The 27,067-nt window shown below is 38.1% G+C and overlaps 1 protein-coding gene across 1 annotated transcript in view; it reads right to left on the bottom strand.

Moving 5' to 3' along the window:
• Nucleotides 1–27,067, bottom strand: part of SCEL (sciellin) — a 114,158-nt gene that overhangs the window by 1,441 nt on the left and 85,650 nt on the right. The window contains exons 24-32 of the mRNA XM_036249981.1: nt 25,001–25,060; nt 24,799–24,858; nt 24,600–24,656; nt 16,002–16,064; nt 9,741–9,833; nt 8,984–9,055; nt 7,017–7,091; nt 3,615–3,723; nt 1,490–1,592 (exon numbers count right to left, since the gene is read on the bottom strand). Coding sequence (XP_036105874.1) covers nt 1,490–1,592; nt 3,615–3,723; nt 7,017–7,091; nt 8,984–9,055; nt 9,741–9,833; nt 16,002–16,064; nt 24,600–24,656; nt 24,799–24,858; nt 25,001–25,060 — 692 coding nt within the window. The remainder of the gene's footprint in view (nt 1–1,489; nt 1,593–3,614; nt 3,724–7,016; nt 7,092–8,983; nt 9,056–9,740; nt 9,834–16,001; nt 16,065–24,599; nt 24,657–24,798; nt 24,859–25,000; nt 25,061–27,067) is intronic.

Below are 27,067 nucleotides of genomic sequence, written 5' to 3'. Positions count from 1 at the left end.
ATATCCTCTCGTGAGGATTTAAAAAAAATTGCAATGGCTGTGGAGTGCACATGGACAGGGAGGAAGACACAATGACTCTGAGTCTTTTGGTGGCTACACCTCCTAAGCCATAGCATGGACTTCCAAAAGACTGAAAGTTTTAGAGCTGCCACCATACACATCAAGGCTCTTGATATAATACTGGATCATGATAAGGCTGCTAAATCAGGGAGAAACTGGACCATGAGAACTGGCTGGGGAGAGCAGAAAATAGAAGGTAGAGTATGAGTATACTTAGGTTTGTTCTTGTAATTGATTCTGCAGTGAATGAAATGTGGTTTTCTTAATATTTTTCAGAATATTTTCCAGATATAGCTGCCTAGTACCTCATTTATATTACACATTTGTCACTAAATTTTATACTTTGGATCCCATGTGAGAATCACAAACAATCCTCTCTCATTCACCAGGAAACTGGCCAGTCCTGTAATAGTGCTGTTGACCAGCTCCCCGATATCATTGTGGTTATTCTATCTATTTACTACAAATTGAAAATAAAATATTGATGCTGGCTTTTAAAAAACCAATGAAGTTTTATAGAATTTTAGCTTACTAACTTACTGGATGCTGTGCATATCTTTTAAATAAACTTTTCAAGCTTTTATGCTAATTTTATAAAATGTGAGTTTAAAATGCAGGTCATTAATTTTTTTTTCTTACATCATTTATGCTAATGAAGAACCCACATTATAATAATGTTGATCTTAAACTGATAAAAGTATATTTAAAATTTTATATATATAGCATATATAATTATATTTAATTAACTTTAAATTTCTCATTTTAAAAGGCAGTTAGCATAATAATCAAATTAGGTAAAAAAAAGTATATTTCAGTACAAATATAAAAAGTCATTCACAGATATGGTCTTCAATTCCAACAATTATTGGAGCAGAGAATATCCATTTTTGTTTGGAAAAATAAAAAGTTTTCTAAAAAGTTTTCTATAATAAATAACCTCCTTGTTTAGTTGTATCTATGTGTAGTAGGATATCAAAAGATAATATAAATGTTTACTGGCCCTGGCTAGCTTTGCTCAGTGGTTAGAGCATCGGCCCAAGGACCAAAGAGTTGTGGGTTCGATTCCGGTCAAGGGCATATACTTGGTTATGGTTCAGTCCCCCGCCCTGGTCAGGGTCTTGCGGGAAGCAACCAATCAATGCGTCTCTCTTGAATCATGTTTCTCTCTCTTTCTCTCTACCCCCAACCCCATCTGAAAATAGATTGAAAAATGTCCTTGGGTGAGGATTTTAAAATAAGTAAGTGTTGACTGATTTTATACCATAAAATAAAATACATCTATACTATCTGCAGCTGAATTCTTAACTAAATATAATAAAATATTTTTTGCTTTATTGAAAACAATAAATTTCCATTTCCTTCAATTTCAACTATATTAAATGCTCAATATGAGCAAAAGTAACAGTTTCTTACAGAGCTTAACACTTACCCACAACTTTGGAGTAGCAAGGTTCACAGTGTATTGTCTGTCTGTAAATCCAAATACTGTCTCCTGCTCTCAGGTTTTCCAAAGACTGTTTGCATATTTCACACTAAAGGAAAAAATATATAAATTTTCATCACAAATAAAGTCTAGATTCTTAGTGTAACATGATAGAAAGACTTTTCAGTTCATTCAGTACTATTCTTCATATTAACACTCAGATGCAGCCTCATGAGAATCCACAGGGCAAGTGAGAGTGTACTTGTCTATAATCCACATGCAGAACTTTCAAACATATTCTCACAGCGTCCCTCTACTAAGCAGGTGTGCATTTCAGGGCATATCTACCACTGAAGTTTCTCCTTCACTCACTATAGAGCAGATACAGATTTTCAAAAGTTGGTTATGCCAAGGACAAGATCACCACTTACTATCTCAAACAGAGACCTGTGTTGTCCAGGCATACACACTGGACATTACGCAAACATTGAGCAGAACACATTTCTGATCTCACATACAGTATAGGGGAACCTGGTTTTGAGTTGTGCTGGTTAGGAGGCAGGATAGGGTTGACATCTGCTGTAGACCTGTGTTCATGGGAGCAAGTCCAGCTGTTGACTGGCTGACTTTCAAACATGAGGCTGTCACTGATTGGTTGGCTTTTGGAGGCCAATTCATTGAAGCAAATTGTCATTGATCAGTTCGACATGTTTAAACCAGTCCACTTGGTTCTCTATTGTCGTGGCTATAGAATAACCCAAATTTTTCTAGAAGTGTAGGTACATTTTTATTCTTAGTAGTATTTTATAATTAAATTGAAAATGGAAATAAATTATCCAAAATACAACAAATAAATTATTCGTACTTACCAAAAGTAAAAACAAGAATTCCCTTGTTTTAAAAAGTTTGCTGCATACTAATTTTAAATAAAGAACTACAATTAGCCCTGGCCGGTTTGGCTCAGCGGTTAGAGTGTCAGCCTGCGGACCAGAGTGACCCGGGTTCGGTTCCTGCTAAGGGCACGTAGGTGCTTCGGTTGCAGTTTGTCCCAGCCCCTGGTTGGGTCGTGCGGGTGGCAACCACTCCATGTGTCCCTTTCACTTCGATGTTTCTCTCTCTCCTCCTCTGTCTCCCTCCTGCTCTATCTGAACAACAACAATCAGTTGTCAAAGTATTACAGCTACTTGACTGAATTAGATAATTTCCATTAAGTACAGAATGTCAGCACAGAAAGAATCCATAGATTTAGGCAAATAGTTCTCAAACTGGCTTCCCATTAGATCTATCTAGGAGATTTTAAAACACCAATGCCTAGAAATTATCTCTGAGATTCTTGATTAAATTAGTGCTGATCCCAAGCATTGTGATTTTTTCCTAATCTCCCCAGATGATTATAATGTACATTCATGGTCAAGAACCACTCATCTGGTCAGCTTCCTCATTTTACAGATGAGAAAACTGAGGACAAGCTAAGTTAGATGACTGTCCAAAAGTCACACAGCCACAGCGATTGACAGACTTACAATTCAAACTCAGACCTTCAGATTCCCAGTTCAGTGCTCATCTAGTTACACCAAAACCTATAATGTTGACCTACCCAATATTCCTGTGAGAAGTAAAAGCAATAAAATACGAAAACACAGACATACAGCATTCTACTATGTAAGCTATTGTCATTACAGTAAGTAATTATGCTCTCGAAAGCAGCAACTGTCAAGCCTTTCAGTCCTAACGTCATGACATAAGGAGCTGCTAGCTTTCTTCTCAACAATTTCTTTTCCTTTTTTTTAGACGTCATTATATATTTTATGCAATGCATGATTTATTAAAATGTTGCAAAAACTTTTATAAAGAAAACAAGTGTTTATCGTCTTATATGTTTAAATCTCCAGGGTAAGAGGAACAAATGCGTCAGTAACCAAGTCGCAGCCTGACGCCAAGACAGTAATTATAAACCTTTGAGGTTGGGCTGCAGAACTCTGAGGAATATTTAAGCATTGCATTATTAATGTGGATGAGAGCGTTTCTGAAAGCTTTAACTTCGTCTCTCATGTATTTCATTAAATAATTATTTTTATTCCAGTCATTATGCAACTTTACATTTAGTTAAATACGATAAACATATCCTTACCTTGAAGCAAGTGGAATGGCAGCAAATTTGTAATTCATCTAAAATCATTTTGGTTTTTGTGCCCAAGGGTTTTCGGCAGTAAGTACACATATCTCTTTCAATGACAGACCTATAGAGGTATAAACAATTAAAAATAAATTTGTCATTATACCAAAGACAGATGTATTTCCCATAAAGTCATGTGGAAATACATTAATTTTGTTGATACTTGAGGAAATCATGTAAAAATCAAGGAAAGTCTGGGATTTACTTATTCTAGTAATGGAATTGATTCTTCTAGTTACTTAAAAATAACATCAAAGAATTAACATAAAGGAAAGTCTCAAATTATTAATTCATTAGCAATCAAAAGTGCATCTGGGCAGGGCAAAGATAATTACAGTTTCCTAATTGAACTAATTCATAAGTGCCCCTGGAAGCTCAAAGAGGGTTTTGAATGATTAATTTACATATATCAAAGAAAAATTATGTTGTAGATTAATAGAAAATTTTAATCTCAGAACATTCAGTAGGACAAAAATAAAAATCCATTCAAGAGTGTGTTGGTAAATTCATAAACTATGGGTCCATAGTACCCTAGAGTCTAGGGTCTAAAGTCACCAAAATGCTCCCCTATGACACTACTCTTGGTGTCATTGTAAGACAGAATTCTGCGCTACATTTTATGACAAAATTTATATTCTCCAACATGATATAACACCCCCCCACACACACACACAAATTTGATGAAGAAAAAGAGTTTTATTATTTGCTTTGGAAAAATGTTCAATAATAAATTAACTGTGGGTATTTAATCAGCAAGTCCAAAAGAACTTGGGTCACACCACAGCCTCGACTGTAATTCTTTTCCTAATGAAAAGTCTTAGGACTGTCTTAACTAGCACCTTGAGGACTTTACTAGTTTCAGGGTGTTGGCATGCAGGCTGAAATTTCCAGAATTTGGTATATAGTGGGGTGGTCCAATAAAAATAGCCAGTATGTATATAGTGCTAATATGCTCACTACGTACATATATTTTCCATGCACTTTGCTTATTTAAACTCATTTATTCTTCTCAACATCTCTGAGAAGCAGATGCTATTGTTTTCATCATCATTTTACAGAAGAGGAAACGGAGGCACAGAAGGGAACCTGTCATGCAGCCCGTGAGGAGCAGGGTCAGGGTCTGAGTGAAGGCCACCTGGCCCAGGGCTCCTGTGCTAACTTAGGGCCTGCCCATGGGGACTGCCAGACTGGCTTTGCTGAAATGCACGAGCCATGCTCAGGAGCCACCATCCTGTCATCCAGCCCAGGACGAGAAGCAGAGAGGAGGGAAATGGCAGGGAGGAGGAGGTGGGAGAGGAAAGGGATTGGAGTAGATAACCTTGTCTGGTTTTACATGTTCAGTCTTCTAGTAACCTCTTCCTAGCCCTTATGTATAGAGATAACACTTCCCTCTTTCACCTCACTCTGTAGCTACTTGCTTATATACTCCTGCAGATATTTTCCTATGGATTACTCATATATACATACACACACACATACATACATATGTACACACACAGAGAAATGTCCCATGCAAGCACTTTAAGAGTAGAACACAGGCATGCTCTATCATTCTTCCAGAGGCACTAAGTTAGGAGCGGGAATATAAAGAAGAGAGAGACAGCCTCCTCCAGTGAGAAGCGTCCTGTCACTGGGGTAGCCAGGTGTGGGATCAGATGGTCGCGGCATATCACAGACATGTGGAAAGAGCTAGGAGAGACAGCCAAGGGAGCAACCAAACCTGGGCAGAACGCAGAACATGCTTGTGGAAAAGTATTATGCGACTCCTTGAAGATGAAGGAGCTCTCAAGGTGAGCTCAGCAAGGTGGGGAGGGGTGATGGGGGATTCCAAGCATAGTGAGCAGGTGGTACCAAAGTGCTACTCAGTGAGGGTGTCTGGAGTGATTAACCAGCAGCCAATATGCAGGAGCAGATTCTGAAGGCCCATAAATAGTGAGCAGAGGAGTTTCTCTTAATCCTGTAAAGTGGGAAGCCACTTTAAAAGGGATTTGCATGCTTAGATAGGAACTGTGGGGACATGGCTCATTTCACACAATAATCAACAGAAAAAGTTGCTTGACTGACTGGTCTTAACAGAAAATTAACCTGTGCTCTGAGCACTAAGAAAAATTTCAAGGACCACTTGAACAGGACTGAAATTCCTCATATTAAGAGCACTATTTCTGTGAAGAATGTTTTCTGTCCTTAAGTTAACAATACAAATATAAGCCCAGGGAAAGTTCGGATGTTGGTGCTGTCCTTATTAAAATCATACTGATAGTCAAAGATGTTTTCTAAGTATCATTAGGACTCTAGCTCTGGTATTTGGTCACCTTGACCATATCTGTGTCTCATGCATGTGCAGATGACTTCACTCCTCAAAGAGTGACGACTTAAAGGCAAGACACTCAAAGAGCACTGTGGATGGGCAAGATTTTATAAAAATGACAGAAAGGGGATATCATTTTGATGCTGGGTCCATCCATGTTTCCCTTAGCAAGCAAAACACTGGGTCATGTTTTTCAGAAAACATTTCTTGAGTAATTGGTCAGTGTCAAGCACTGCATTACAAATTGAAGTTGTGCATAAAATTAAGACATGTTTTTACCCTCGACGAGCCTTATTTCCAGCCCCTTCTACAGAGAAACACCATCAGCAGACTATCGGACATGTGCATTAAGGCTGGTTTCCAGGGGTTATTGATTTTCATTTCCTCCACTGGAAATCTGCTGGCCACACTCTCATGAGTGCCATCTATGTGCACCACTGAACATTAAATGGTAAAAGATGATCACCAACAGCAAAGCCTGGGGTCAGTTTACCAGCACAAAATTGATACTTATTGTAACCCCCTCCTGGGAACGGAGTGTGGGCCCAGAGTGGGCCATGACAGCATATCCACGCAGCTGTCTGTAAGGTGAGATGGCTCTGGGAAACCACAATGAGGAAGGGCTGAGGGCACAGTCTAGTGAATCCTAGACTCTGATAATGTGGCGGTCCCGGGGACTCCTGGGAATCAGCAACAGCAGCTGGGAGGCAGCCAGAAGGCACGGACAGCTCTATTGGAATACAGGGCATTAGCCACAGCCCAGAAGCCAAGGAGCACATTCCCCATGCAGAGGTGGTTGTACTTCACACACATACAGGGTGGGGCAAAAGTAGGTTCACAGTTGTTCATATGGAAAATAATACAGTAATTAATAAATAATAATACAAGGATGAACTCTGTGTTTCACATACTCACAACTGTAAACCTACTTTGCCCCACTCTGTGTATAACAATCACCAGCAGGAACATCATCTCCAAGTACAATGGACAATATCATACAAGTGTGTGTGTATATAGACTTTTCTGTATGGAAATATAGATATACTTACCTATCTGAAGTTGAATAAACAGTTTGTATGTATTTTCCAGAGATACTCTCCTGATAGCCATCCTTTGGTGATTTACTAGAAGCAACACATATGGACATGTGAGACCTGGGCTATTTCCCCAGTATTCATGTATATACCCATATGCAGGTGAGAAAGCACACACACCTCCTCGTGCAGCCTTATTATAATAATCTTTGTGTCATTACAAGCCAGGACAATATACTGATACCTTTTTATAATCTGGAGAAATACTGATACACAAACTACCTCCAACTTGACAGAAGCTGACATATCTACCAAGTATGTAGAGAATGGGTCAAGGGTGCACAGCAAAAGACGTTGTCATTTCTCATTAAATGTATGCTCACACCTTCCGCATTTGTTTACCAAAAGAAAGTTCTATGTGATCTAACATGAAGGAAATACATAAAATGAGAACCAGGGCAAGGACATTTACATAGACACCATTCACACGAAGAACCAGACTCTTCAACTTCTACACAAGCTATAGAAGTTTTTTATTTTTACTTGAAAACCCAAGAAAGCAAAATATATATATATACACACACACACATATATATATGTATATATATGTGTGTGTGGTATATGTGTGTGTGTGTATATATATATATATATATATATATATATATATATAATTTTAAAAAGTTGTCTTTGTTCCATTTCTTCAATGGTTCCAGTTTGTAAATGTCACTCTTTCATGGAGACAAATGAAATTTGTAATGCACTAACCAACTGGCCGCTCATAATTGCTTCCCAAGTACGTATGCTACCTGTGAGTATATCAGGACTGGAAGCAATATGCTCCTGTTATTTCATAGTGTGAGCAATAACTCCACCGCCCTCACTTGGGATTTTTTTCCATGAGAAATCTCTCTTTCCCTCCAAACTGCCTGTAGGCAGACTGCCGTCAGAAATAGAATCTACTTTATGAAATACACAACCCACAGCGATAAGTAAGAGTTTACACATATTTATGCATGACACATGTATCATCACTCCCATTGTATTGATGAGCAAACTGAGGCTTGAAGAGGATAAGTAGCTGTGCCAAGGCCACACAGTCAGTGAATGACAAAGATTCAACCCCAGATCTGATTCCAGGGCCTCTATACCACATTGTACTGTCAGAGTAGACTTTAGGGAGAATTGGATTCAGTAGAAAAATCAAATGTGGGGGTTGTATTTTACAAGATAAATTATGTGTGGAGTTAAGAGACTTTTATTTGTTGTTCACCTTCTGACACTGAATGTACTGAATTTCCCCGAGTCCCCTCCCCCTGGAACCCCTCCAGATGCTCTGCTCTTTGGTTTCTTTGAAATGGGCTCTGTTTAACAGGTGTCACCCATATCGGCTTTTGTGTACCCCACCATCACATTATCCCACAATTAGACTGGTTCCTGTTTTTATTCTCCTTGAAAACCAAATGGATAGTAAATCCCTGACCTTAGTTGATGTTTTCCTCAACACCCATCAGACAACCACACATTCCGTGGGACATCAGTTTCTTGTAATTTGGGCCAGAGTATATCTACCAAAAGTTATACCCTTTCTGTCAGATAAAAGGTAAACAATAGTAGATAGGACCATTTAATTAAAGTGCAACTCCAAATTAGCATTTTTGTGTGATTTTAAGAAGGTAATTATAAACATATAGTCACATTCTCACATAAACATATATGAAAACTTTCAAATGGCTATCCTGTTATGTATACATGTGCTATATTAAAATGTTATCTCGTCCATCAAATTAATTTTTATGATTTTTTGACAACTATTTAATATACAAAACATTATAAAGAATTATATACCTAGAGTGTAATGTGCTTTTAGATGGTCTTCTATTTGCAAAAAGCGAGCATACTCTAAAATAATACCATTTCTTTTTAAACAGTGTTCATTTCAAAATTGTAAGTATAGCAAAATATTTTAAATGAACTTCCAGTACCTATTCTCCACATATGTTCTCGTGTACACAACAGTATCCTTTGGTCCCGCAGGCCTGGTGTCGGCATTGGAGCTGGGGGGAAACATTCACTGCATGTTTAAAGTGTATGTACAGGAATAATTAAAAGTAACAAGGCTATTATTCAACCCAATGCAAAGATGCTATATTACTTCTCAACTATAACCTTTGAAATAAAATTGTTAGAGTGGTTTTAATTCATTTGTGCAAAACTGCCGTATGTCTCCCATTTTGTTCCTACCTCCCACTGTCTTGGCCTTCTTCCAGAATACTACAGTGAGAATTGGTCACTCACTAACTGTTGTAGAGCATGAAGGTTATTTTGAATATTTGTGTAACATGTTTTAGTGTCTGTTTCCCTGACATCCCATTTCCATTTCCAAACCACACTTGCCCCACAAACCCCAAACAAAAAAGGCCCTTAACTAACATAATAACATCTGGTTAAATGAAACTTCTAAGCCTACCTAAAGAATGCCAACACCAATGTCACAATTATCCTTTAAAAAAACAACTGTAGACTTTTCAAGGAAAAATCACATTTTACACTTTCCGATTCAGAAGTCACAACTTACCAATGACCAAGTTGCTAATTCAACACCTTTATGCGAGCCTGCTTAGCTACTAATAAAATTAGAAATTTCTGCATTTCTAAAGAAGGATCAGGTTGTATATGTGATGCTTATTAGAAACAGAAGAATAGTCCTGTCATTGGTTTCATAATTGACCATGGTAGTACCTGAAGTTCTTGCTGGCTTCATAAGAATGGGCAGTCATTCTAGTGGACTGGTTGTTTGAAGCATCAGTCGACCCACTGACTTGGCCATCTAGCCTGAGAAAGGAAACAAATATTTGGCGCTTAAAATCAAAGCCAGTTAGAATTTTTTTTCTCTTAATTTTTTTTTATTTCATTAAAATTCTGTTCAAATAACATGAACCTCTTTGTGTTTGCCTGGTATCCACACAGGTACGCAAGTAGACTACATGTCCTGTTTTCCTTCTTCAGAGACCACTGCCGTAGCTTTAAGAAAGATCTACAGGCAAATGACACATTCTCTAATGCTAGGACAGAATACTTTTTATTAAGAGTAGGGATCATCGGAAATTGGTTCCAGTAACACTTTCACAGCAGCAGTGCCATTTCAGAAAGCTTTTCATATACAATATATCTGAGAGTTTATCAATTTAATGAAAATTATCCAGAGGTTGCTTGGAGAAATTCCAGCTGTTGGGTTATTTTTAATGGAAAGCAATACTTTGAAGATTGTAGAAGAATGTTGACCTAGATTTCTGCTAATCTCAGAATGTCATCATGCTTAACAAAGTCGAGGCATATTTGTTTTTCCTATGCAACAGAGAAGAGCTCTAATGCAGGAATAGCAAAAGGTTTAGCTCCTCTTCCTCCTCCAAGTTCTTAAACTCTAATATCGAAGAGACATGAAAACCAAAAGAAAAGTTTCTCTTTTAATCATGCCTTATTATTTGCAAACATGCCATTCCTTCCATTTTCAAAAAGCTCTTAAAGGAGAGGAAAACATTTGTTCACATATTATCATCTCTGGCTTATGGAAAATCATCTGGTTTTAAGATAGATGCTTCACAAAGCATATAGCTGAGTTAAGATGATATTAAGTAATGAGAAAGTAGACTTAATATTATTAGAAGGTTTTCTAATGTGATTATTAAAATGTCATTCCAGGAATAATAAACCTCGCTAGGAATTGTTTATATAATACAAAACCCAATTTTAACAAATAGCTTCAAATGACAAAGGTTGTCAGTGAATTCGAAATGTGTTTGCATGGTCCTTAGCAATGTAAAATCAAATATCATCAGTTTGTAAAAACTGAAAATAGAAGAGGGAAATAATTTGCAAATAATGTTATGGACTAAAATGTGTTCCCCAAAATTCATATGTGGAAGCCCTGATCCCATTGTGATTGGGAGACAGGGCCTAAAAGGAGAGAATAAAGGTTAAAAGTGAGGTCATAAGGGTGGATGGAGCCTTAAACCCATAGGACTGGTGTCCTTATGAGAAGAGGAAGAGACCTCAGAGATCTCTCTGTGTTGTGCATATACAGAGGAAAGGCTATCTCAGGACACAATGAGAAGGTGGTCATCTACATGCCAAGAAGTGAGGCTTCACCAGAACCCAAGCCTGGAAGGACCTTGATCTTGGACTTCAGTTTCCAGAACCGGGAGAAAATAAACTTCTGTTGTTTAAGCCACTCAGCCTGCAGTCTTTTGTATGGCAGCCTAAACAGACTAATAAAGGTAGCATTTCCTAGTTGGGTTTATAAAAAGATTAATGACAATGCCTTCATGGAAGATATAATTTTTCTAATTGTGAGTAAAAACCAATTGTCAACTCATAAATTTGGAATGCAGAACAATAAACTCTGATAGATTTTGCTCCTAAAGCAGATTTGGAGGATGATAGATTTTAAAAAATGGATCTCTTGTTTTGGAATAATTTTAAGTGCATAGAAAAACTGCACTGATAGTACAAAGAATCCTCGTATACCCTTCGCCCTGCTTCTCCTAGTGCTATCTTACACAGCCATGGCACATTTGCCAAAACGGAGCAGTTAACATTGCTGCAATGCACTTAATTAACAACAGAGATTATTTGTATTTCATCCAGTTTCCCATCGATGTGCTTTCTCACTTCCAGAATGCAAAATCAAGAAACCGCTTCCACATAATCATCAGGTGTCCTTGGTCCCCCAAGGTCTGTGATAGTTTCCAAGTCTTTTTCTTATGGAATGGTGAAAGATTTTCCAAAGGCAATTCTATCTTGATGCAATCAGTGATGACACTAATATTTTTATTATTCAGAGCCATAATAATAGTTAGATAATACTTTGACAACCAATGAAATAACCTGTAGTGCTTTTTAAAATGCTACTGGGTCCCACATCCAGATATTCTGATTTAATTAATTTTAGGTGCAGCTTGGGCATTGGGATTCTTATCATCTCTCCAGGGAGTCTGACATGCAAGCCAAAGTTGAGAATCACTGCCTTAGAGGTTGGGCAGTCCAACACCTTACTCAAATGAGCACAGGCTCTTAAGGTGTGGTCCCCAGACCAGCAGAGATGGCGATGTACACTAAAGTCTGGGAACCAGTGTTAACAGAGGACTCGCTACAAAAGTATTCTTCTGCCCTGGCTGGTTTAGCTCAGTGGTTGGAGTGTTGGACTGCAGACCAATGAGTCACGGGTTCAATTCCAGTCAAGGGCATGTACTTCGGTTGTGGTTCGACCCAGCCCCTAGTTGGGGTCATGTAGGAGGCAACAAGTCAATGTGTCTCTCTCACATTGATGCCCCCCCCCATCTGAAGTTAAATAGAAAAATATCTTCAGCTGAGGATCAAAAAAAAAAAAGCATTCCTCTCAAATGCCTTGAATAATATTCATAAAAGAGAATTCATGAATCACAATGTTTGTCCCTTGGTAGCTTTATTGTTAAGTTATCCTTCAATGAAACCAATTGCAGAATTGTAAGTTCTAATTAATGGTCATAGTGTTGTTTCTTAATTAAATAACAACGCTATAAAATATAAACCCTAACATTAGGTTAGATATTACAGAATCCAAATGGATTTCACTTGAGAAAATGTTTCCCACAGTGGAAACTCAGCTTGAAAATGTACCTGTCTGTGGCTCTCACCCCCTTCTAATGAGAACATCAGATGATACAGCTGATTTGCTAGTCTGTCAGTTTCTGGAGTTGTTAGATAAAGAGTTACTATATACAGCAATTCCCCTCCTAGGTAGTATATACACAAAAGAAATGGAAGTATACCCCATACAAATGTTTATAGCAGTATTGTTCACAATAGTGAATTATAATCCAATATTGGAAATTACCCAAATGCCCATAAACTTATGAATACATGAACAAAATGCTGTATATCCATACAGTGGAATATTATTTGACAATAAAAAGAAATAAAATGCTGATACATGCTACAATATGGGTGAATCTTAAAAACATTATGTTAAGTAAAAGAAGCCAGTCACAAAGGAGCACTTATTGTATGATCCCATACATATGAAAAATGCAGAATAGGGCAATTCATGAAGACAGAAAGTAGGTCAGCAGCTGCCAGGGCTGAGGGGTTGGAGGAAAATGATGTGTGACTGTTAATGAGTATGGGATTTCTTTTCAAGGCTATGAAAATGTTCTGAAACTGATTGTAGTAGTGGATGGGCCCAGGACTCTTATTTAGATTTCCATTGTTTTATTACTTTAACCTTAACAGCCTGAGATTAAACAGCAAGATCAATTTCAACTAATAAACATCCATATCACTGCAAACTTTATAAGTCTCATTTGCATGAAGAATAAAGCTTATTAAAAGTTTACCATTTGTATCATATGTGTTAGGGCTTACTTCTATAAAACTGTCAAGGTCTTGAACTCTTATAAAACTTAAATATGTTTAATATATAAAAAGAACTATTGTGGAAAAGAAGAGGAAGATTTAAGGCCAGAACATTTGGGTCCATTCTGCTGCTCTAATTTACTAACCTGATTGTTTCTCTTACTCTCTGATCCTCAATGTTTTTCTGCTATTTATTCATTTTGAGAGTCAATCAAACTTGCTATAGCTAGAATACACAGGTATAAAAATTGAGGCCAAAGATTTCTTCTTTTCTCACTCTTTCAAATGAAAGATTTTATTATAGTTGTTCTGTCAGTGCTTGGACAGTGGTTGCATTTACCATTTAATTTGTAAATAGCAGAACCACAAGAAATCATACCTGTACATGATCGTGACAGAACTAAAGGAAATGAATACCACCTGCAAGCAGAACTCAGGATCCATTGCAGTAGTGGTAGTTAAAACCTCTGGACATGGTAACTGAATGTGATGATCACCCTCCCACTGGGGAGCGAGTGGGTGCGTTTGTGAATGTGGATGTGATTGTTGGATTATGTCCAGCAGGAGGCGCAGACGAAAACGCAGACAGGGAAAGGAGAGGATGCGCACCTTTGAGTCCACCCTGGTGTTTTCCATTTCCATGTCTCCTCTGCAGATGGCCAAACCCACACTGCATTGCTAAAGGGCACCAGACGCACCATGGAAAGCTAGAGTAATCTGGAGATGTGAGGAAGCAGGAACTGGGAGGCAGCAAGAGCTCATGGTTATCAAACAGATCAAGAGTAAAGCATAAGGCCCTGGCCAGTTTGGCTCAGCAGTTAGAGCATCCACCTGTGGTCCAGAAAGACCCAGGTTCGGTTCCCGCTAAGGGCATGTACCTCGGTTGCAGTTTGTCCCCGGCCCTGGTTCATCGTGCAGGTGGCAGCCACTCGATGTGTCCCTTTCACGTAGATGTTTCTCTCTCTCTCTCTCTTCCTCTCTCTCCCTCCCACTCTATCTGAATAAAAAATGGAAAAATGTCCTCGGGTGAGGATAAAAAAAAAAAAATAGTAAAGCATAAGGAAGCCAATAAGTAGAGAAAAGAGCAGGAGAAAAATAAGCAGAAGCCAGCATTCAGGAAGTAGCTAAGCTATATTAATGACAAAAACTAGGGTGAATGTCCAGGGTTTCCTAATGGAATGTCCTCCCTTCCCAGCTCAGGCCTCTGTGCAGCCTAGCCATGCTACCATGGCTGCTCTTGAATTTTGAAGGAATTAGTCCTTCCAATAAAACCCTGATCCATGAGCAAACCCACCTCTCAAATATTAGTAAATGGGAGGGAAGTTCCTAAATTTTACTTAATCATATACTTGTTTGTTTTTTTACCATAGTCATTTCCAAATAATATTTTAATGAGATTGGTTCATTGTAAGCCCTACCCTGTTTCCAAAATAGTGAATGTTTCTCCAAGATAAACAGATCCTATTGAAAATTGATGCTCTCATTTCATCAGAGGCTTGCTTAGTACCACAAATAAAGGAAGGCAGATGATTTGGAGAATTAAGGGAACAGAAAGAAACTATCTATTAGATTCAAGAAACTTTTATACACATTGGGGAGGGGGTGTAGTAACCCAGCTCTTTTCCTGGGTTCCTATTCTCTGCCAAAATATCAACAATATCATTTCTTCATATTAAAAAAATTTTTTTTAGCCCTGGCCGGTTTGGTTCAGCGGTTGGAGCGTCGGCCTGCGGTCCAGAGAGACCCAGGTTTGGTTCCCGCTACGGGCACGTACCTGGGTTGCAGTTTGTCCCCGGCCCTGGTTGGTCGTGCGGGTGGCAGCCACTGGATGTGTCCCTTTCAAGTTGATGTTTCTCTCTCTCTCTCTCTCTTCCTCTGTCTCCTTCCCACTCTATCTGAACAAAAAGTAAATGTCCTTGGGTGAGGATTAAAAGAAAAAAAAAATTTTTAAACAAAAAAAACCAACTGAACCTTAGGAAGATACAAAATAAGACTCTATTGTTTTTAGGGTACCCCCCCCACCTAGATATGTGGGAGAAAGAATTGCTAAACATACAATCGTTTCTTTATTCTTTCCTAATTTAATTTCAACAGTCTGTAACAACCACGAAGTACAGTTTCTACCCAAACCTTCCTGTAAAAGCAACCGAGGTACAATAGTTTTAAAGCCATTATACTGTGTGGCGTAAAGAAAATTCAAAATTAGGTCCTGTTTTGTGGCTGTGATGAATTTGTATATTCTTTTGGCACTAGGTATCCAAGGAAGATATTCTCAGGGCGCTTTCTGCACCACTGAAAACCTACCAAGCAACAGTAAGTAAAAATAAGTCTTCACAGACCAAGTGCAGAAATTTGAATTTTCATGATGCCTTTTAACTAAGCAATAAAACAACAGGCCTTTAATCAGAAATTTTAACAGAATTTGAATTTTGACCATTTTTTTCTATATCAGTTTATTAATCACCCTGTACATTATTCTTTAGTGTTCAGGTGGTTTTTTATTTAAATACCATACTATCGTTCAGTTCTTTGGAAAACATTCCAAGTTTACATAATTTGTGCAGGTTTATATAGAATCATGAAAGAAAAGTAAATTATAATAAGCCTTACCTTCCATTCTTATTTTTTGACACAGTAGAATTTACTTCAATAAAATTGTCCAGGTCCCGATCTCTATAGAAAAAAAAAATTTACATATGTATTTTTAGTTACAATATAATTTTAGGGAATAAAAAAACAGAATAAAAACTTTAAAAATCAGTACATAATTTTAGACATAGTCGTGGTAAAAAGATATGGGACATTGAAAATCTAACATTGAGCTGGTGATCTCTACAACTCAAACACGAGAGTGTGATATTGAGACACAAAGAACTAATTTTTGGAAGGTTTGAGGAGTCTGGCCTGAAAAGAAACGACTGATTGATGTTCACATTCAGCTAACATGCAATGAGCACTACTTTGTGTCACGAAGCACTAATTGTGTATTTCCACATGGATTAAGTCACTTAGAACGCACAAAATCCTGCAGGACAGCATCTGGGGCTCAGGAAGGCTAAGTGAATTTTCCAAGGTCAATTAGCTAATTTGAAAAAGAGTCAAGATTTGGGGTGAGGCATCTGTCCATCTGAAATCAATTCTTGGATATTTAATTAGAGACTTCATTCCAGCTTTTTGGATTACAGAAATATGAAAAATCAACCCATAATTTGAATCAAGAATTCATAATGTGCAAAATAAATGGGACAATTAGACTCTTAAATCTTGGGTTACAATTATGATATGGCATACTTTCATAAGCTACAATAAACATCCTTTGGTATGTTACTTATATATTAGCTATTTACAGTATATCTTTGCTATAACACTGGTAGTTCTTGATTTTTTTTTTTTTTAATGAATTTGGAAAGCCTTTGTCACAGCCCTTGTTGGTTAATAGCAGGGCTTAAGCATCAGAGTAAGGCCAACAATTCCTCTACTTTCCTCGGGCAAGTCTGACAACCGTTCTAAGCTTCTGTTTGTAAACTAGGATAATACCTACTTTTACTAGGTTGCAGCAAGAATAAATGAATTAGTGTAAATACAATTTGTGGGCACAATGACTACAATTGCACGTGAACTGAATAAGTATAAATAAATGATAGGTAATAGAAGTGTAGTGACCCAGCAATAGGTGCTATTGATTTCCAAAATTTCAAGGGAGCACTGTTTCATTTTTCTTTCTACCCCAACTTTTCCCATCTTTAGAATTAATTTCAGTTTTTGTAAATCTCCCTTCTGATCCTGAATAGTAGATTTAAATAAGGTTATTTTATATTGGATCAGTATAAGTACTCTCATTCACAAAATTAATATTGATAAGGATGAAATATATTTTAAAAGTTATCTTATATGTGGAATAAAATTTAATGTTCTTTTTTATAACATCCAAGCCATCAACATCTGATAAATCTGCAAGTTAATCAGCATTTCTTAGCTACTCTTACACCTCATATTTCATATACTAGCTCACATTTTTAGTGGGAAATATGCCTATTAATATATGTAAAATGTACAGGATTTCAACAGAAATCTCTCAGAAGTATCAATATCATTTGATTTTGTAACCTGAATATATAAAATTCAAAAATGACTTCCTCAACCTAACTGCTAGAACCATGTAAGGAAACCTCCTAGATCACATCCTCCAAATTCAGAAATGGAGACAGAAGGCTTTGCATTTATTTGCCTAACACCTGATGGTCCCTCACAACCAATTAAAGCCACCTTATTGGCCTCCAGGGCCACTGTACTATCTTAATAGCCTAGGCGTTAAGCGATTCCTCCCTTAACATCTAAAAATAACACTTAACTAAATACTTGGGGATAATGGAATAAAAAGTGGAGTGTCATGGTTTTCCATAATCCAGGTTCCTTGGAACGCCAAAGGGATAGCAGGTCATGGTAAGTAGTGAGAGATCATCAGGAAAAGTGAATCTTCAGAAATTATAATTTCGTCCCAGGAAGCAATTCTCTGCTAACTTTGGATGAAGTGAGTATGATTTTTTTCTTTACAGTTTGAGAGTAGAGAGTAGAGAGTAGAGACACATGACCATGACCTTACATCACCTTGCACATAATAGCCGATCAAAAAATAGTGGTGGAAATTAAACTAAATTAATTTAAATTCTCTTTTTCTCCTTCTCTAGGGGAAATTTACTATTACCTTACCTAGCTCTGGAAAAGAGATTAAAGAAACCCTAAAGGGCAGACATTAGACCCTGAACCTTTAAGCAGTCAGCTGTGCCCACATCTAGGTACATAGCGTGTACCACAGCCATATAGAAAAGATCAGTAGAGCCGGTGATGGACATTTCACCTCCTTTCCTTTTTCACACAGCTCCCTTATTTGGGGATGTTGTCCTAAGTTGAACTGTGCCCTTCCACCACCATCATCATATTCATACGCTTAAGTCCTAATGACATTATGTCAGAATGTAACTTTATTTGGAGAAAAGGTCTTTAAGGAGATAATCAAGTTCAAATGAGGTATTAGGATGGGCCCTAATCCAATGTGACTTGTATTCCTGTAAGTAGAGGAAGGACATTTAGACTCAGACACACACAGGTGGAAGACAACGTGAAGGCACAGGGTGAAGACAGCCCTCTACAAGCCAGGGAGAGAGGCCTAGAGTCAACCCTTCCCTCGTGGCCTTCAGAAAGAACCAGCCCTACCGACATCTTGATCTTGGACTTCCAGCCTCCAGAACTGTGAGAAAATAAAATTCTGTTTTAAGCTAGTCTGTGGCTCTGGTTACAGCAGCCTTAGCAAACTAAGACAGGTCTGCTGCTGTCCTCACAACACGATTAGGTTTGGTTTCTCAGCCTGGTGGTGGACATCCTCACTTTCTCTGGCATTTTTCACTCCTGGCTGCAGCAGACACTGCATCTTTGGCCTGTCTATACCTTGTCCTCCAACTCCCACCCTGCAGCGCCACTTCCCTACCCCTTCCTACACCTTTACCAACACCCCCACCCCACCTCCCAAGTCTTATTGACATTAGCTATTGTGACAGCACATGAGATTTGAACCTGAGGAAAGAGAAGAAACTAGAATCTTACAAATGCAATAACTATAGGTATATCATTCAAAATTGGAACCTATGCATGTCTTCAAAGAAGCACACTCCCAAAGTGTCTAAGAGTGAATCATCAAATAAACCACAGTATTAGTGGTGTTTTCATTAAAGAGTGCCACATGTCAATTTGGTAGGGTAAATTACAAGATTTAATCCTGAACAGTCTATTCTAAAATTTAAAGCAAAATAAAAAGTTCTAGAATGTGTAAAGTACAAAATGTATATTTGCTTTGATTTTTCAACCTGATTGATATCACCAGCTAGAATTGAAGAGCCAATAAAAGTTCATGCCCAGCTGGTTTGGCTCAGTGATTGAGCATTGACCCACGCACCAAGAGGTCACTGGTTCAATTCCCAGTCAGGGCACATGCCTGGGTTGTGGGCTTGATCCCCGGGGTGGGGGGGGGGGGGTGGGGGGGAGGCTGCAGGAGGCGGCCAATCGATGTTGATGCTTCTCTCATGGATCTTCCTATCTTTCTCTCTCTCTCTCCCTTCCTTTTTCTAAAAAAAAAAAAAATCAATAAAACATTTTTTTAAAAGTTCAGATAGCCCATAAATTTCCCAAGCTGAAGGCTATAAAAATAAATTTTATTCTTTAATTAAGACCACATCTATTGCATCATGTCTTTTACACTGTGGCAGAAAATGAGGAGCTGTGAATCAAAGTGTGAAAAAAAGATTTTTATAGAAGCCCAGCCAAATGCTTCGGGGTCTAGCAAAGGCATGATTCCAAACGCTGTTTGTGTCAGTTGCACCTTATAATTGTATAGTTTATGAGCAGCTGGAATTAACTCAAAGAAAAATCATCACTCCTGTGTGGATACAGTGAAACATGCAAAAAGGAAATTTTGTTAACCAGAGCAACTAAAAATGCTTCTCTTCCTGTAAATTTCAAAATGTTTGGGAGAAAATATGAGTTGTCTGTTATGTAGAGTCATAGCACAGATTTCGTATATAAGTTTTATCTATGTTGTCATTATGTTAATTTTATTTTCCACTGTCCCGTTAAAGAATATAACACTCCTTTACAGAACAGACTAAGGGGAAAAGTAGAGATTTGGGGGACTTAGGTATTATTGTTTCTCTCTTTTTAAAAATATGTTTTTACTGTTTTTTTTTTTTTTTTTTTAGAGAGAGAGAAGAAGGGAGAGGGAGATAGAAACATGGACGTGAGAGATAAACATCAACTGGCTGCCTCCTGCATGCCCCCTACTGGAGATGGAGCCCAAAACCCTGGCATGTGACCTGGCCAGGAATCGAACCAGGATCTCTCAGTCCATGGGACAATGCTCAATCCACTAAGCTACACCTGCTAGGCTTATTGTCTCTTTTTTTAAAATTAAATTTATTGGGGGTGATATTGGTTAGTAACCAATAATATAAGTTTCAAGTATAAATTCTATAATTCATCACCTGTATATTGCATTGTGTACTCACGACCTAAAGTCTAGTCTCCATCCATCACCGTACATTTGACCCCCTTTAATTATCGTCTCTTATTATACAACTTTTCCTAGGACAAGACTGTGTGAGAGAAAGCTATTCGCTCACTCCCAACTACTCTTCCTCTCTCATATGACGTGGGAGGTATTTATTAAAAGCCTCAATATGTTTCTCTCTCTGCAGCTTACTTAAATTGCTTTTGTGGAGTATCAAACACATTTGCAAAATTAAGAGTCTTCATGTAAAAATTTTACCATGGTGCTTCTTTTATGCCAAGCACTAAATCTTAGGCTTTAACTTTAGTTCAAAGGAATATTTGTCTCTCTGAAAAGAGTATTGAATATAGTGAGATAACTGTATAGTTCTTCAACTGAAATGACCTCACCAAATGGGCCCAGCTTTATATATTTTTATAATTATCTTCAATGAGGGAGTTTTAAAGATTATATATTAGAGAAATTAACAGTTCCACAAAGAAATTGGAAAATTTTGGTATTTTAAATATAAGATGTGACCAAGAATGTTAATGGTTCTAGTTCACCACAGTTCACTGGAATTATGCCATGAGCAGGAGACAGTCATTGGCTAAAGGAGACCATTTAGAAGATACCAGATTTCTTCATTATGGAGCTCAGAATGTTAGAGCTGGAAAGCAATAGGCTTCATCTAGGTGGGTGATTCTAGGGTCTTGATTAGTTTGAGATTTAGTTGTGAATTCACAGAATGTGTACTAAGCACCTAATAGAAGCCATGCATTGAACGATGCACTGTAGATAAAGAAGTGAACAAGGCAGACCCAGTCTTACCATTTAAAATCCTCTCGTTGCAGAGAGATGATTAAAGAGTCATTTCTTCTAAGAGACAAATGCTATGGGACAGAAAGGATCAAGAGCTTGAGAACAAAGGACCCAATGCAGATGTGGTGGTGGGGATTGGGGGTGCTTTCCAGAGAGAGAGAGATGCCTCAGCTGAGACCTAAAGGGTAGGGAGAAACGACCCACACAGTAGAAATGAAAGAGCAGTAAGGAGTGAGCTAAGTTAGGGTGTGTGAATGGAACTATAGGGGATGTGGTGAAAGGCCTGTGGAGGCAGGATGGGTGAGCTGTGGAAACCGGGTTAAGGAGTACGGCCATTATCCAATGACAATGGCAATGGGAAGCCACAGAAGAATTTAATTAGAAGAATGATGTGATCAGATTCGTGTTTTAGAAAGATCCCTCTACTATGTGGCAAATGGACTAAAGGGAGTAAGTATGATGGGCAGCAGGGGAACTAGTTAGGAGACTGGCCGGTGATCTAGACTGCAGAAGCCGTGGGGATGATGAAGTGTCTCAGTTCCTGAGATAATTAGAAGCATCCAAAGGACCTATTGATTATGGGGAATGAAGCAATGGAGTCAGTGTCACCCTCTGCCCCGACCCTCCACCTTTTTGTCTGGAGGAGAAATATGAGCCATATGCAATAGGAAGGGGATCTTGTTGGAATACGAAAAACTTGGAGGTATGTCTCAGCAAATAGGATGCCCTTAAAAAGATGGGAATATAATACTTCCCACAGTTCAGAGTATTTTTTTTTCTACCTCAGAGAAAGGATGCTTTTTCTTTTTTTCTTCATTATTTTAGAGAGAGAGGAAGGGAGAGGGAGAGAGAGAGATAGAAACATCAATGAGAGAGAACATCGATTGGCCACCTCCTGCATGCCCCCCACTGGGGATCTGGCCCATAACCTGGGCATGTGCCCTGACCGGGAAATGAACCGGTGACCTCTTGGTGCATGGGTCAATGCTCAACCACTGAGCCACACCTGCTGGGCTGAAGGATGCTTTTTCTAACTGTAAAGACCTAAGTGTCACTAGATGCTTTTCAACCTTCATTTGGGGGAAACAGTTTATAGGCTACACATAATTCAATATCTCCCTTTAATGCCTCTTAGTTCATAATATCTCTTAGCCACACAGTTTCTGCCTGAATAGATGAAAATTCTGTGCACATCTGCATTTGTTCAGGCTGTTGTGTTCTTAGAAAGAGCTCAGAGACACCTGCTTATGTTCTGATCGATGACTGAAGTGTATTCCGCCCCCAACTGTGAGTTAAATATACAGCTGTTGGAAACGTCAGCAAAGTCACACAAAAAGAACTCTGATGCACTGCTGTTACATTATTAAATAATCAGTGTTCACATCCCAGTGAATTGGATGTAAAGGTGCCTTGTGGTTATTATTTCCACTGGGAGGCATTTTAAAATGCCCCTCTCTTTACCCACTAAAGGCAAGCAGGCAGAATAGATACATTACAGACACAGGTGGTTGAACCAACCCAATGAAGTCATTTTTTTTCAAATAGGCAGCTCAATCTTTCTTGCTTGTCAGTTCTGGGATAATTCTTGAACATCCCAAATGATTATCATGAAATTAGGTGTAAATACTAAAGAACCATCAGATATCACTTAGGTTACATTTGTGGATCAAGCTTCCATCTGAAAACAACATGATGGCCAATGTTTTTAAATTTGTTGAATAGAAATTCTATCTGGGTAAGGAGAATGTCTTATGCTCATAGATATGTTATTAGAAGTTGCTGATGCAAACAAGATTTTTATAAAATTAGCCTATTCTAATAAAAGGCAAAACTCTTATGAGAAAGTTACCATTGTCTATCGACACAGCACATTTGCTAGCGGAAGAGAAGGAAGGAGAACAAAGTTAGAAGGAGGTGCGCGAGGAGGGAGAGGGAGCGAGAAAGGAGGGAGAGAGAACATTTTATGGAATGGTCCCCCGAGGAAACGGTTTGCTAGAGTAATCACATGTGGTTATTAAACCTAATCACTCCTAAGACTGTTGCTAATGAAAAGAAAATCCGCAGCACAGTACACTGTGAAGACATGGTTCTACTTAACAAAGATATTTCCATACAGTTCTCAGTGGCAGGGGCAACAGCAAAAGTCTGCTGGTATTTCAGCTGTTGGGAAAACTCTGAAACAAATACTTCCTCTCCTCCCTCTCATTTTAACAATACTTTTCTAGAATCAATGTTTGTAGTCCTTTAGCTGCAGAGGTAGGAGGGGAATTAGCAGGGAAGGGACTATATGGAGTCTGAAGAATTAAAAGAAAAGGAGAGTATGAGCTGTTTCAGCCACAGAACTTTTGTTTTTCTTGTAGGTAGTGACGTCAGAAGGACCTGCGTTTAGATCTGGGATGTGTTTTCTTTCTTGAGAAGGTTATTTCATATCTGTGAGCTATCACTTCCTCTTTCATAACATAAGGTGTATGAATATATTTCTCATGGGGTTGTTGTGAGGATAAAATGTATATAAATTGCCCATCACACCACAGGTGCTCAATAAATGCTACTGTCTAAGTAGCAACTGCTTTTGTACCTTCCTGCTTCAAAAGCCCCAACAACAGATAAACACATGCAGACAGAAAATGTGAAATAAAGCATTCATGGAGAAAACAGACTAGTAAGATCTAGATCAATGAGGATTTGACCCTGTCCTCTTTCTCCTGGTGGATTCTAAGCACTTCTCTCTGTGCTAATCTGCTTTCTTAGAATATTGAGACTATGAGTCTCATCTATATATTTTGTATGATAAAATTTCAAGTCAGTAGAATGATTTGGATGTCTATTAACTATGAACAAAGCCCTTTGGGTGAATGATACGACATACAGATGGTGAATTACAAGATATTTGCAGAACTCAAATGGAAATCCAAGGCTGAAGTTTTCTGTGAACCCTTGAAGACCCTGAATATCCTTTCTTATCTCAGTAGGTAGCTACGTAAACCATAGTTTGGTTAAGCTTCTCCAAAATACTTCTCCTTATTTAATTTCACTCATTTTTCATTTCAGTTCTGATATTGTCTTATTACCCAAAGACATGGAACACAAAGTTATCTGAGTGCAAATACAAAGTACAGAACTGAGTCTAAAATCAAGCAGTTGATTCCAGAGAATGCAATATGTTTCCTTGCTGAACAAGAGACACGTGTGTTATAAGTGGGTCCCCATTTGACACTAAAGAAAAACGCAGGCTTCAGGAAGGGAAAAAAAAAAAAAAAAGGGAAGAGAAGAGAAGAGAAAAAAGAAAAGAAAATACCTAACCCAGAACCTTGAGAATATGTCAAGATAGTTAGGAAAAGTCACTTAACCGCTCCGTGTTCCTGAGAGCTGAAGGTTTCACTTGAATAAGATCGCCCAAGTCTTGGCTATTCAAAAGAGAAGACAGTAAGTTCGGATTAGTGATAGGTTTTTTGGTGGTGCTAGTTCAATACACCAACTTTATAAACCAACTGCACGCAGTGGCAACAGACCCATGAAAACATGAAATGACTGCTTTTATGTGATTACCTCTGATTGCTTCTGATTGCGGAGGGATTCACTCTGATGAGGTTATCAAGATCCTGGTTTCTTTAAATAGAAAAATAAAAAGATTGCCGATTAATGATAAGTTTCTTTTGATAAGAAATTAAGGTTATAAATCTGCTTAGAGTACTAAAAATACAAAATAGTCTTCTTGACTGAAGCACAAAAAATAATATAGTTCTATTACTTGCGGTTGTTGGTGACAGTTTCAGGATTCACTTTGATGAGCTTGTCAAGATCTTGATTTCTTTTAGTGGAAAAAAAAAATTAAAGCAGCTAGGTTAGAGATCAGAGTTTAAGTTGGTTGGAAATAGGAAGAAGGGATTTGTTATCTTATGTGTAGTTTGAGACATATTGTTTTGGCATAGAACAGCCTTGAAATAAGTTTTTTAATCAATCCAGGGGAGGATGAAGGACGATGCATCAGAAAAAAAAAATCACTCTGATTCCGCACCCTCGATTGCCAGAGCGTGTCTTCCAGGGCACACTGACGGTATTCACAGCAAACATCCGGTGATTCAAAAATTTTCACTCTGAAATGCTTTAACTTTATGAGATATACGCTGATGCTAATGTCCTTGTTATTTTTAAAATCCTATTCATTAACTAAATATATCTTAAAAATAGTAAGCTCTAAAACTGGGATTATACTTAAGATTTGGCAAAAAGAGTTCCAGTAATCCATCAAAATTGAATTTTCTTCCCTCTCTGATGACTGAAAAGCCAAATTAAACTCAGTTGCTCATGGCCAAATTAGTGACATCCTCTGAAAATGTCTGATTCCTGTTTGAAGTCTTACCAGTTCCTTTTCCCTGTCACAGAACAGCATTTGCTTCTATGTGGTTTGCTATCGTTCACTGCCTTGGTATAACGCCTTGTTTTAAGGACCAGAAAGTTGTGATTTTTCAAATTGTTCTTCTAACCCTTTTTTTTTTTTTTTTTGTATTCAAAGAAATATAGCAGCCTGCATGTCAAGAAGTCACAGGACAGATAACATTTGCTTCCAGTATCATCTTGGACAGTAACCTGCCTGTACCGTCTTCTCTCCAACAACCCTTTATAATCATATAAAAATAAAATAGATTTTACTCATTAAAAACACTGATGCGCCCTGGCCAGTTTGGCTCAGCGGTTAGAGCGTCGGCCTGCGGTCGGGAGAGACCCCGGTTCGGTTCCCGCTAAGGGCACGTACTTCGGTTGCAGTTTGTCCCCGGCCCTGGTTGGTCGTGTGGGTGGCAGCCACTCGATGTGTCCCTTCACATCGATGTTTCTCTCTCTCTCCCTTCCTCTCTCTCCCTCCCACTCTATCTGTACAAAAAAATGGAAAAATATCCTCGGGTGAGGATTAAAAAAAAACACTGATGCAAGAGAAGGGGAGCCACTTAGAGGCTAATCATCAAAAAGGTCTGAGAGGGGCCTGCATTCGCCTGTCCCAGCCCTCACCCTTTCCATAGGGTGTGCTTCCCACCCAGCTCACAGATTCACTCAGTTTGATCTCTGCATATCTTTCTCAGATCTCTGTGGTAGACAGAAAGCGCCTCACTGAATTTCACTGTTTTGAATGACCCTCAATAATAATATTCTCAAAGATAATCAATTGGTATCTACAAATACTATTAAAAGCATGATTAACATGTGAAAACTATCCATTGCAGAAAAATCTTATGATTGCAAAATCTGTCTTAGAGCTAAACTATGCCTGAAAGACAACATCTTTAAAATTAAGTTAATGTCATGTGTTAGAAGAGAAAATACAAAGAATAACACTTTGTAGAGGAGATACTATGTTGAAAAGCCACAACCTTTCATTATATGAAATTAACCGCAAACATGAGAACTTCCATTTTAACTGTTCTACTGAACATAGAAAGTTTGATTCAATTACCTAGAACAGTGATATTTAAACTATTTTATAAAGCCCACTAAGAAATATATTTTACATCACAGCCCAATACTCTCTTTTTTCAGACAGACAGACATACAGACATACACACACACACACACACACACACACACAAATATAAAATTCATGAAATAATACCCCCACTACATAAGAAGAACTCTCATTTTCTACTCAATTCAATCCATTTTATGTAATTGGGGGGAAATGTTGATTGGCACTTATTAAATAATTACAAAACACTTTAATGGGTTGTAACCCACAGTTTGAGAAACACTAACTTAAAAACCATAAACGTACATTATGTTCTACCCGTAGTCTTAAAACATGCACAGTAATAAAACAAGGATCTCA

This window comes from Molossus molossus, unplaced genomic scaffold (assembly GCF_014108415.1).
Source record: "Molossus molossus isolate mMolMol1 unplaced genomic scaffold, mMolMol1.p scaffold_m16_p_9, whole genome shotgun sequence".
NCBI lineage: Eukaryota > Metazoa > Chordata > Mammalia > Chiroptera > Molossidae > Molossus > Molossus molossus.
This window is presented reverse-complemented; position numbering and strand designations above follow the sequence as displayed.